The sequence below is a fragment of the Onychostruthus taczanowskii genome, unplaced genomic scaffold, assembly GCF_017590055.1.
Source record: "Onychostruthus taczanowskii isolate IOZ18803 unplaced genomic scaffold, ASM1759005v1 scaffold6, whole genome shotgun sequence".
Taxonomy (NCBI): domain Eukaryota; kingdom Metazoa; phylum Chordata; class Aves; order Passeriformes; family Passeridae; genus Onychostruthus; species Onychostruthus taczanowskii.
This window is the reverse complement of record NW_024503679.1, coordinates 1-11,033: the sequence shown is the minus strand read 5'-3', so window position 1 is coordinate 11,033 and position 11,033 is coordinate 1. Positions and strand designations below refer to the sequence as shown.

Sequence of the window (11,033 nt, the reverse complement as noted above, 5' to 3'; positions counted from 1 at the left end):
AAGTGATTTTTTGTGGACACAAGGAGTTGTATCCTGCCAGAGCCGGATCTCCGGCCACATCCCGGTGAGCTCAGCCTGGGGAAGGCTCCTCCGTGCTCTGCAACGGGGGAGCTCCTGTTTCACAGGAATCCCCACAGTGTATGGGCTGCAGTGGGGGATCCTCTTCACGGGGACTGCCTGTGTCACGGAAATTCGGAAATAAAACTCCTTAACACCGCTGGAGTTCTAAGAAGCACATGTTATTTTTCACGCGGATACAGGGCGGGTGGCTCCGCCTGAGGTGCACTCATGGCTCAAGATGATACACGCCTTTATTAAGCAGCGCCAATTCATCACAAAATGTTACATATTAAGGTCTTTGCTGTGGGGGTGAGCTGTGCGCGTGTTTTTGAACAATTTGTTACTCAGGCGGCCGTGGAGCCCCTAAACTGGATTGGGCGGCACGGAGTTTTTACCGAGCCCTCGATGTTCCACAGCCACACCACCTGCCGTGAGCCGTGACTTCGCCGGCAACGCCTGCACCGGGGGTCCCCTCGATGGGGGTCCTCCCTTATGGGGGTGCCTGTAATTGGGGGCACCTCCCTAATGAGCACTGCCTGTAAGTGGGGGGGTCCTTCAGGGGTTCCCTCCCTATTGGGGACTGCTTGAAAGGAGAGTGCCATTAAAGTCGCTCCTCCCTAATGCGGTCGCCCCTAAATAGGAGGGTAGTTCCTAATGGGGACTGCCTGAAATGGTGGCCCCTTCACTGGGGCCTCCGAAAAATGGGGGTCCCCTAAATGAGGCACCGTAAAATGAGGACTGCCCTTAATAACGCTCCCCCCACCACCGTGGGCTCCCCATGCGGCGCCTCCTCTGTAACGGGGGGCTCGCTGCAACGGGGATCCCTCCGTACAGCGGCTCCCCGGCTACGGGTGTCCCCCCATGCAGCGCGGGGCAGGTCCCCGTCCCGAGAGTCCCCGCTGCCAGCTCAGGGGCAGACCCCGACCAGTTCAGCGCGCACGTGTCTGGGCCGTCCTCTGCTGTCCCGTCCCGTCCCCTCCCCTCCTCCGGCCGGCCCACACGCACACCCAGTGCTCCTCCTTCTCCACCTCCTCCTCCTCCTCCCACTTCCTCCGCACAAGGCGGGCTGCCGGCCGAGGAGGGCAGCGGCCCCCCCGTTCCCCGTCCGCAGCGAGCCCCCGGCCGAGCCCGTAGCGATGCGCCGGGGCGGGCACCGCGCCGCAGCCGCAGGTGAGTGCGGGCCCGGAGGGATGCGCGTCCCCCGGAGCCGCGGCGGAGCGGAGGGATGCGGGGGCAGCGGGGCGGCTGCGGATCCCGGGATTTTACCCATTTATGGACACTTTGGATCATGCGGCCGAGATTCGCAGCGTGAGTGCGCTCCAGCTCCTGCGAGAGGTTTCTCGTGGGGGTCGCCGCAGCGTTGCCCGCACTGATGCGGCGGCCGCGGCTGTGCCGAGGGGACAGAAGGACGGCCACGGCCACCCAGCCCTGCCGCATCCACACCTCGTGTCCTGGCAAGGGCCTGCGAGCAGCGAGGGGCTCCCGGCCGTGACCGTGCCCAACCTCGGATGGGAGCGGCATCGATGGGCCGGGATGGGATCCGTGCCTTTTGGAGGGGTTTTAATCCCCCCGGTAGAAGGGGACGCGGTCACCCCTTCTGGTGACTGCTGATAGCTCCGTGAAGTTTTGGGGATTTTTTTAAATACAAGCGAGTATTTCTTGGGGGAGAGAGGTGGATTCAAGTTTAATCTCAGAGCAGCCGTGGCTCGGTGCGTGCATTCCAGAGGGATACTGCCTTGAAAAGCAGCTGGCTTGGTCCACGGCAAGGATCCGGCTGGGCTTTTGCCCGCCTGGGAGAAGCCGGGGAGCTGCAAACTTGGTGGAAAAGGGACAAGCAGCGGAATGAGGGAGCTGGGACGGCTGAGGCCTCTTGTTTGTTCCCGCAAATGCCCGAAGTTTGGGGGAGCGGTGCCGGTGAGCTCCTCCGAACCCGCCGGCCATGGGAGCCGTGAGCTCCTCGGCAGGATCCCAAAGTCGCCGAGGTTGTGAAACCGGGATTGCAGCCGGCCGGGGGAATCCGCCTCCTTCCCGCTGGAGTCCGGGGAGAGCCCGGGAACCCCCCGTGCCGCAGCGCCTCGGGGGGCTGGGCTTGCTGGCTGCCAGCGGCTTTGGGAGCTTTTATGGCTCGATGGCTGCGGGTTGGCCGGGAGCTGGCGGCTGGTTTTGGCATCACGCGGCGATGGAGGAGGCGGGAGACTGCGGGGAGAGGCTCCCGCTCCGGGCACCGCATCCCGGGCAGGAAATGCCGGGGAGCCCGCGTGCCCCGCTGATAACACGGCCGGGCGCATTGCTGGCAGCTGTCGGGGCAAAAAGAGAAGGCCGAGGTGTTCCCCACGGCCTTGGCAGGCCGAGGAGGAGCGGGAGCCCTCCCGTGTCCTTTGGACACCCGGAACGCGGCAGCCGAGGCTCCCGCGGGAGCTTATCAGGGAGGTTTCGCTGCTGGCGGCGCGGGTTCCCCCTGCGCTTGGTTTTACTTTGACTCCCTCCCGGCCGAACGGCCCCGAGTGGGAAAAAGCCCTGAGGAGAGGGAAGGGGGGAAAAAGGAAAGAATATTACAAAAGAGGAATAACGGGTTGTGTTTATTCCACCCGCTGCTTTTCCCAGCTGTAGGGTCTCGGAATTACTGGCTGCGTGTGTTGGGCTTCTTGCAAGCATCCCCCCAGCGCTGATTCCCACGTGTCCCTCTCCTGGCCCGCTGGCTGGGACAGTCCCAGAGGGAAAAGGCTGATGGTGACAGCAAAAGCAGAGCAGTTTTCCTGGCCAGGCGCAGGTGTGAGGATGGCACTGGTTGGACAAGAGTCCCTGTGGATTTCATGGAGAGAGGGAGCCCCTCTCCCGAATTTCGTTAATGAGCTCAGCCCTATCAGACAATCCCTGTGCCTGTCTCCGGCCCTGCAGTGGGATCACTCGTCCTGCTCTGCAGCCCTCCAGCCAGAATTTAACTCGGAGCTGGGTGAAACAAGGCGACTGCATCGTGCCCGGGTGGCGTCACCCGATCCCGTGGTGACAGCGGGGCCCGTGTCACAATATCCCCACGGTGGGGAGTTGCAGATCCCCGGGGCTTCAGGGAAGGGGAAGCAGCTGTGGGGAAACTTCAGGCCTCACAAGATCCTGGATTTCTGTCCCAGCTTGTCACCCCTAACATTGTCCCAGCTGGGAAGGGGTCCCATGCCTACATGGCCCTCCCAAGCAGCATCTCCCAGGGAGATGGACTTAAACACCACCCTCCCAAGAGATCCCTTTTAGAAGGAAAAAAACCCATGCACGGGTTTTCTTCAAGCTTGCTTCCATTTGAAGGGAGCCGTTTTCCCTGGATCTAAGTGCTGGCAAATTGAATTGGTACTGCACATCTTGGGAATAGCCCCAAGCACTTATCCTGAGGATAAAACTATTGGAAATGGTGTGTGGGGGAGCTGCTTCCAAGGGAACAAGCAGGGAGGGAAGCTCCCGTGGGGGTTTCCAGGGAATTCCAGGGAAACAGTGTCCTTCCTGGGAAGAGATCAATTGTTGAAGCTTGCATGAGAAACCCACCAGGAAGGCTCAGGGAGGGCTGCAGCCTCAGCTGTGCTGTTTTGGGGTGAGCAGGGAAGCTCTGGTCCCCTCCCAACAAAGCTGCAGCAGCACCAGTGGCTCGCTCCCTTATCTCCCCCACAAGTCTCTCTCCATATCTGCTCTGCTTCCCCTGCTGTTGATGTGGCTGTTATCTTATCTGCACGTGCTCTTCCTCCATTTCCTCCTTGGCTTCTCTGCTAACGCTGCCGCAAAACGAGAAAAACCACCCAAAAATGGAGGAGATCCTACTGCAGGGAGTCCATCCCTGGGCTTGGGGTCATTCAAAGATAGCCTGCAGATATTCATCCCCTCTGATGGGCCATAATTGGCCTCTCAACTGCACCTACAAACAGTTGAGTCACAAGCAAACAGATACACTCAGGTGTCCTGTGATCCACAGAGTTACATCATCCAGAGTAAAACTCCCTAACCCAGGGGAGTTACCTGGGCGTTCCCACCGAGCCTGAGCATTATGTTAACCCCTGGAACTTTGTGTTTCCTGCACTTCCCTCACCCCAGGGAGATCATCACCGTGGAATTGAGACCTCCCAGTCTTGTTGGAAGATCCATGGGTGCTGGGATCTTTCTACTCTTACCCTTTTCTTCCCTTTCTTTTCCATAGGCATTTTTGAATTTTTTTTTGCTTTTATATTGCTTTACTACAGTATATAATAGCCAAAACACTGCAACCAAATTATTCTAAAATAAACCCCATATTTGTGTATATATATGTATTTATAAACACCATTTATTCAGCATCGTTTCACTCTAATCCCCCCAAGGGATCAATTAACAAGAACCTGGGTTGCCCTCACGTCGCAGCCGAGACTGACACATGACACCACACTTGAGGTTCATGTGGCAGCAGGAATTTTTTTTTAATTGCAGTTCCCTTTATGTATTTTCAGAAAGTCCACACGGTTGGTCTTGGCTGAATTTAGTTACCACCCAGCCTACTGTCCAGTGGCTGTCTGCATCCCTGACTGCCTAGACTGGTTCCCCAAGGGCCCAGACTGCTTGAGTTGGAATTGGGGTTATCTTTAACTGTGAGGCCTGCAGGCCTGTTGTTAGCCACCACAGTTCCCCCTTTCTGTTTTTAAATGCAAAGGCAATGTTTGTCATCTTCTGCAGGGCCCTTTGCAGACAGGATGACAAACACTGCACAATGTCCAAAATAATTGACACAAATAATAAGCCTAGGTCGGGTGAGTCTCTGCATCCAACTCCAACTCAAGTCTAGCCTTACCAGTTGTTGTGTATTCCACATACCATCAAAAAGGATTTTTTAAGCATGTCCAAGAGCCATCAAGCACAGCTTCTCAGGGTGGTATGCTGCACACTATTCACATTCATAACCCAGTTATACAGACAAAGAAAATAGCATTTAACTTGCTTACAAACTGTTAACTTTAAAACTATCATGCCTCTGCTTTTGATATGTCCCCAGTGGGTTAGACTTACAGGGACAGTTCACTTTCAGGTGACCTTGTTGCCTACAGCCATAACATCGGTGTGTTAACAGCAGCTGCTAAAGAATCTGTCTTGGGTTGCAATGCAAGATGTCACCAAAAGTATATATTCTATTGCCATCTTAACCCCATTAAAACCAGGTGGGGCAGGGTTCTTTATCTCTTCCATGACCTATCCTCCCTTGGGGAGATATCTCCTGTTAATGGGCCATTGAGTGTCCCTGCAGGGCTGATAAAATTCCATCATCGTATTGTGAGATGCTCCACCCAGGGGGAGGAGCCAAGCATTCCTGCCTGGGTAGAATCTGACATATGAAACGCCACAGCAGCTTTTGCCCACTGAATTCCCAGAGGAAGACCAGACCCTTCTACGTTACCACTGGACCTTCACGGGAAAATTCACCCTTCTACAGGATCCCTGCTCCAGCAGAACCATACCTGTCACTGCAGGTGGAGTGCAGCGACCACTTAATTTAATTGGACTGCTACCAACACCCTGACCCACAGGGTGTCAGGTCATATTCTGACTCTATCAGTGTTTTGGTTTTTTGGGCTTTTTTTTGTACTACTACATTTTATTTTAATATTCCTATTAAATTGTAGGGGTTTTTTTAAAATTTATACATACCAGTAAAGAACTGTTATACCTATTCTCATATCTTTGCCTGAGAGCCCCTTAAATTCCACACTGTAAGTCAGAGGGATGGAGTTTACATTTTCCATTCCGAGGGAGGCTCCTGCCTTCATTAGCAGACACCTGTCTTTCAAACCAAGACAGAATCAGTTAACAAAGCAATACTATCTGATTTAGTCCTAACTTCAGCACATCATAAATTAGTTTATTTCAGGATGGATTTTCTTTTGGTAACAAATCTATAGCCCTTTTGCAGTCCTCATTTGCATTATCCCATGTCACTTTTCAATTATTGATTTCTTGCATCATTATTTATTATTTGCTTTTCCATGGCATCTTGTGTCCTCTCTATGAATTGCGTGGTTCCGTGGGGCTCCGTTTGATCATGGAATACCTCTTGAGTCGGTATGAGCCCCATAAGCTGAGAAATCCTAGCTCCAAAGCGTGGATCTTGCTGCGGTACCTCTAAATTGTGCTTGCTTTTGATCCTTTGCAGATCGCTGCCAGGTGAACTCGAACATCATATACTGAAGTGGGGTACAGAGCAGCTTTGCTATCTGTTTGATATCAGAAGGTGCCGTCTCCTTGGCAGTAAGAAGCAGTAACATCCTTGCTACTGCCGGAGACCACAGTGCAGTTTTGGCGGCTGGCTGGTGCAGTTCAGAGAGGACCTGCCATTTGGGGGAAACATCTCAGCACTGGGAAAGCTCCGATCGTCCCGCCCATAGGCTTTGAGCCACCTGATGACAGTGGAGGCATGGACACAGAGATCTTTTCCGTGCCTTTGAGATCCCCATCTGCAATGGCAATCACTTTTACCTGCCTCCAGAAGCTGACCAGATTGTAGTTGGAGATTGGTAGTGCGCTGGAAGTGTTCCCTTGCAGGTCAGCAAGAGTGTGATAGCTTGGGTTCCCCCTGTTAGGATGTTGTGAGTTTAATAATGAAAAGCGTTCCTTGGGCTTCCCAAGCCCTGGCTGTGCATGCAGCAGGGTACCACGTCCTGCAGTCCCAGGCACTGGCAAGCTCCCTTCCAGCACTGGGCACTGCTTGACTTCTGGGCTCTGCCCGCGCCGTTGGTGGGTGTGCCAAGCCGTGCTGAGCTGCCCGCCCAGCTGCGCGCAGGGGCGTGCCGAGCCCGTTAGCAGCGGTGCGAAGCACAGCGATGGCTCCGGTGGCCGCGATGTGGGCGGGCTCAGTGCTGTGCAAACGCCTCCATTGCTGGCGGGGTACAGTGGACAGGGGGCTCTGGTAATGGCTGCTCCCCTGTCGATTTCTTGCCCGACCTCTCTGCCCGCACGCCTGAGGTGGCATTCACTCCTGCCCGGATTCCCCCTGCTGTCCATGCTTACGGGAAATCCAGTGCGTGTGCCCACAGCGCCTCAGCTGCGGCTTTTGCCCTCCACTCGACTTTTATCTGTTTTAAAGTGTCCAGTACCAAACGCCAGGTCATTTAAAAGTCTTTAGTTGTTTTGTCACCTCATGAGGTAGAGTCAAATATCGGATCGCCAGCCTGCTCCCTTGTTTGTACATGAAAAGCAGCATCCATGGTTGTGCCCAGTCCAGGCCTCTTACACCATGACAGCAAGGCTTGTAGAGCCTGTTCACAATATTTTATCCCAGTTTGCATAAAAAGAGGGTCCACACCTGTAAAACAGCCTTTTCCTCCAATGAGACTTGAGTCTCCGTGTTCCCAGTGGACACTTCTTCTATTTGCAATGGTCTGGACTCTCTGCAGCTCTGTGCACTCCTGGCAGCTCACCTGGCTGCCTCTCCACTAGGCTCCATCTCCCCGCTCTCTGCAGGGCAAGCTGCTGCCAATCACGTTGGGTTCACCACCTCTTACAGTCAAGATGGACACACGACACAACACTCAAGGTTCACGTGGCAACAGCAAATTTTTTTTGCATGCAGATCCCTTTTGTAAGAGACAGCCCAAAGTTTCCCTCATTTGTGTCACGCCCGTTGCAAGGACAGAGACTAAGATCTGAAGATCCTGACTGGAGTTCTGGCCTGGTTGAGGTGGATGCTCGCCAAGTGATTGTTCACAGGTGTGCTTGCTGTGCCACCACGGTACACTGCTTCGGGCAGGGACTGGTCCATAGTGACTTGCTCTGTACTCTTACACCTGCTTCATGGAGCAGCAGGTCTCATCACAATAGCTCATGAATTTCTGCACCTCTTGGCCATATGTCACTCGCTTTATACGAAGACTATAAATAAGTAACTTTCTGAGTTAATTTTGGTGATCTCTGACGGAATGAAGACTAATCTGTTGGCTGGACCACGAGGACTTCATCTCTCCGTTGGTAGCTATACCCCCTTTTCTCTCTCTCTCCTTTACTTTGCTTTCTTACATCTGTCTCTCTTCTCTGTCACATAATTGTTGTTGGCACTCAATAAAAGTGCCGTGCTGCCATTGAAAGTCCCCTGCTGTGTGTTTTTGCACTCTGAGTGTTTTGCACTAAAACAAACCATCAGGACCCCTGCTTGTACTAGCAGGTCGTGACATCTCTATATAGCTTCAGAAATCCCGCGTGGTTGGTCCTGATTGGCTGAAATTAGTTACCGCCCGGCTTACTGGCCAATGGCTGCCTGCATGCCTAACGGCCAAGACTGGTTCCCCAACGGCCTGGACTGGTCAAGTTATAATTAGGGTTATCTGTAACTGTCAGGCCTCCAGGCCAGCTGCTAGCCACCACACCCTCACCTCATGCGGTGGCTTGTAACCCTGTGTCACCCTGTGCCATCACAGGCTGCTGCTATGGGGACTTGATTTGCTCATGGCTCATTCTCTCTCTTTTCCAGGTAGGCCAGCTCACCTCTCCTGTGGGGACACGGGCACCAAGGTGTAAATGGCCTCCAAACGGTGCTCGCGGTCTGCAGGGCCCGTGATTTTCAAGAAGCTGCCTCGTCTGGAGCCCGCCCCCAGCTTCCTGCCCGGCAAAATCCCAGGCACATCCAGCCCCGTGCCCCACCCTGGCTCTGAAAACCATTTCAGCTACAAGGGCTCCTACTTTGCCTGCCCGCTGCAGAGCCCCAAGGGCCCTGAGCAGCCCCTGGCTGGCTGGAGCCCCACGCCCACCTACCTGCACTACAGCCCCGGTGCCCTGGGCCAGCCTGTGCCAGCTGAGGGGCCACTGCTGGGCTTCCTGCTGTACCCAGCAGAGAGCCTGGGCACCAGGCTGCAGCCCCCGGACACCCAGAAGAGCAAGGACAGCCTGAGCCAGGAGCAGCTTATGGCCAGAAAGAAGCTGGACAGTCCCAGGTGTCCCTTGCCGGTGAAGAAGCCAGTAGTGGTGAAGAAGGCAGCTCCTGTAGCAGTCCCCAAGCCGGTGTATGGAGCCCCTGCTTCCTTCCTGGCTCCCAGGATGGCTCTGCTACTGGGAACACAAACAGAGAGCCTGCAGCAACGACCAGGGGAGGCAAACTGGGCCCTACCCCCTGCCACCCACCCTCTGCACCCCAGCGAGCCCCACAAGAGCAGTACTGGTGCCAACCAGAGCCTTCTGCCACTGCCCTCCAGCCTGGCCCTGCCTTCCACAGAGCAGATGAGCTCCCCAGCCACCTTACCCCACTACTGCATCACCTTTGATAAGTATGGGCCGCCACCCCCCAGCACCCCGTTCCTGGAAGCAAGTTGTCCCTCTGCCCAGAGCCAGAAGAAGGTGCCAGAGGTGCCCAGCCTCTGCCTGGACCCCTGGCCCAAGCTCCAGCCACCTGATACCAGCCCAGTGATCCAGGAGAGGTCAGCAATGTGCTTCCCACCCCCCCCATACCCGCTGTCACCCCACAGATCTGGTCCCCTCTACCACCCCCCGGCTCCCGCTGTGGGGGAGCCCAGTGCCCTGCCCAGCTTTGGCTACGTGGGAAGCAGGGAGCCCTTTCCCAGCACCTACCTCAAGTCCCAGGAGCCCAGGAGTTACTTTCCCAGCCCCTTGGAGCCCTACGTGCCGAGGACAGCGGGTGCCAGGCTGGGGGCAGCGCTGAGGGATGCTGAGCCCCCCAGGGATGCCGAGCTGCCCAGGAACAGCGGGTACCCGGGCTCTGCCGTCAGCCCGGGCGATGCATCCGTGTTCCACGGCTCCTTTCCCGGCACGGAGCCGGGCTGTGAGCAGCACAGGGCAGACAGTCCGCAGTGGCCAGCAGCACCGAGGCACAGCAGCGCCTTCCAGCCTGTCTGCACCCCAGAGAAGCTTCCTGGGGGCTGCGGTGGGCTCAGTGAGATGTTTTCTGAGACAGGAGGGGGCTGGCAGGCAAGCTCCCCAGGCAAGGGACACCTTTGTGTCCCTTGGGTGTTGGAGACAGGAATGGGACAAGCACACACCACGCTCATGCAGCAACAGCCAAGGTTTATTGTCTGAAAGGTCTTTTTCTAGGGGTTTCAAATCCACTCTCACACTAAGGAAATTGGCTAAAGATCTGAACTCTGCCCAGCCCATTGGGCAATGATAGCAGTGCATCCATGATCAGAGGGATTGGCTGAGATCCCCTGTGGTAGCTAGAGGTGGTCTATAGCTGCACAGGTAGTTTGGCAGAGCAGACACCAACTCAACCAGCCCAGCTCATTAGGCAGCAGCAGTAATCAAGTGCCCAGGTTTGAGAATGACAGGCTGGATTCAAGCTCAAACAAGGGGACCCCAGCCAATCCCTCTGAGCCGCCAAAGCACCTGTAGCATTGGCCAGTGAGCTGGGCAGAGTTAGACCTTTATCAGTCATGCCTGCAAGAGCAAGCAGGAAATTCAAAGCCCTGTGGAAGGGGGTGCACTTCAATAGATGTTGGTTGTTGCTGCATGAACTTTGGTGCGTGTATGTCACAATCGTGTCTGCACCATCAGCAGCAGTCCCTGTGTGAACTTAAATCAAACCTACCATTCGCAGGCTTGGGGACTTGTTTACTTCTCTCTTCTCCTGAGCTAGGCTGGCTGAGTTGGTGTCTGCTAGGCCAAATGATCTGTGCAGCTCTAGGCCAGCTGCAGCTGTCACAGCTGGCCCTTTCTGTTCTGAACCTGCACGGTGTTCTCTGTCATCCCTGTGCCAGGGCCCTTGGCAAACAGGATGACAGGACAGCGACACAGATGATTCTGCTCAGCTCAAGGAGCCGAGCATCTCTCAGCCAGCGATGTATCCCCTGTACCACTGAAGTTTGAACACTCATTCCCGGGAGCTGTCAGGGGGAATCACCAACAATGCAAGTTTTCAAATTGCCATGCTGCAGGTTTCTAACTGGGAGGTTACAAACTTATAACCTAAGTCTATGAACTGGAAACATTTTAACTTTAGAGCCGTGAGAAGGTAACATGGAAAAAATTTGTTCAGT

The 11,033-nt window shown here is 55.1% G+C and overlaps 1 protein-coding gene across 1 annotated transcript; it reads left to right on the top strand.

Annotated features, from left to right (window-relative positions):
• Nucleotides 1–1,115: 1,115 nt before the first annotated feature.
• On the top strand, nt 1,116–9,969 carry CUNH15orf39 (chromosome unknown C15orf39 homolog; the record flags this gene model as incomplete). Its single annotated transcript, XM_041418954.1, has 2 exons — nt 1,116–1,230; nt 8,522–9,969. A coding segment is annotated over exon 2 (1,401 nt), but the record flags the coding sequence as incomplete, so codon positions are not given.
• Between the last annotated feature and the right edge of the window lie 1,064 nt (nt 9,970–11,033).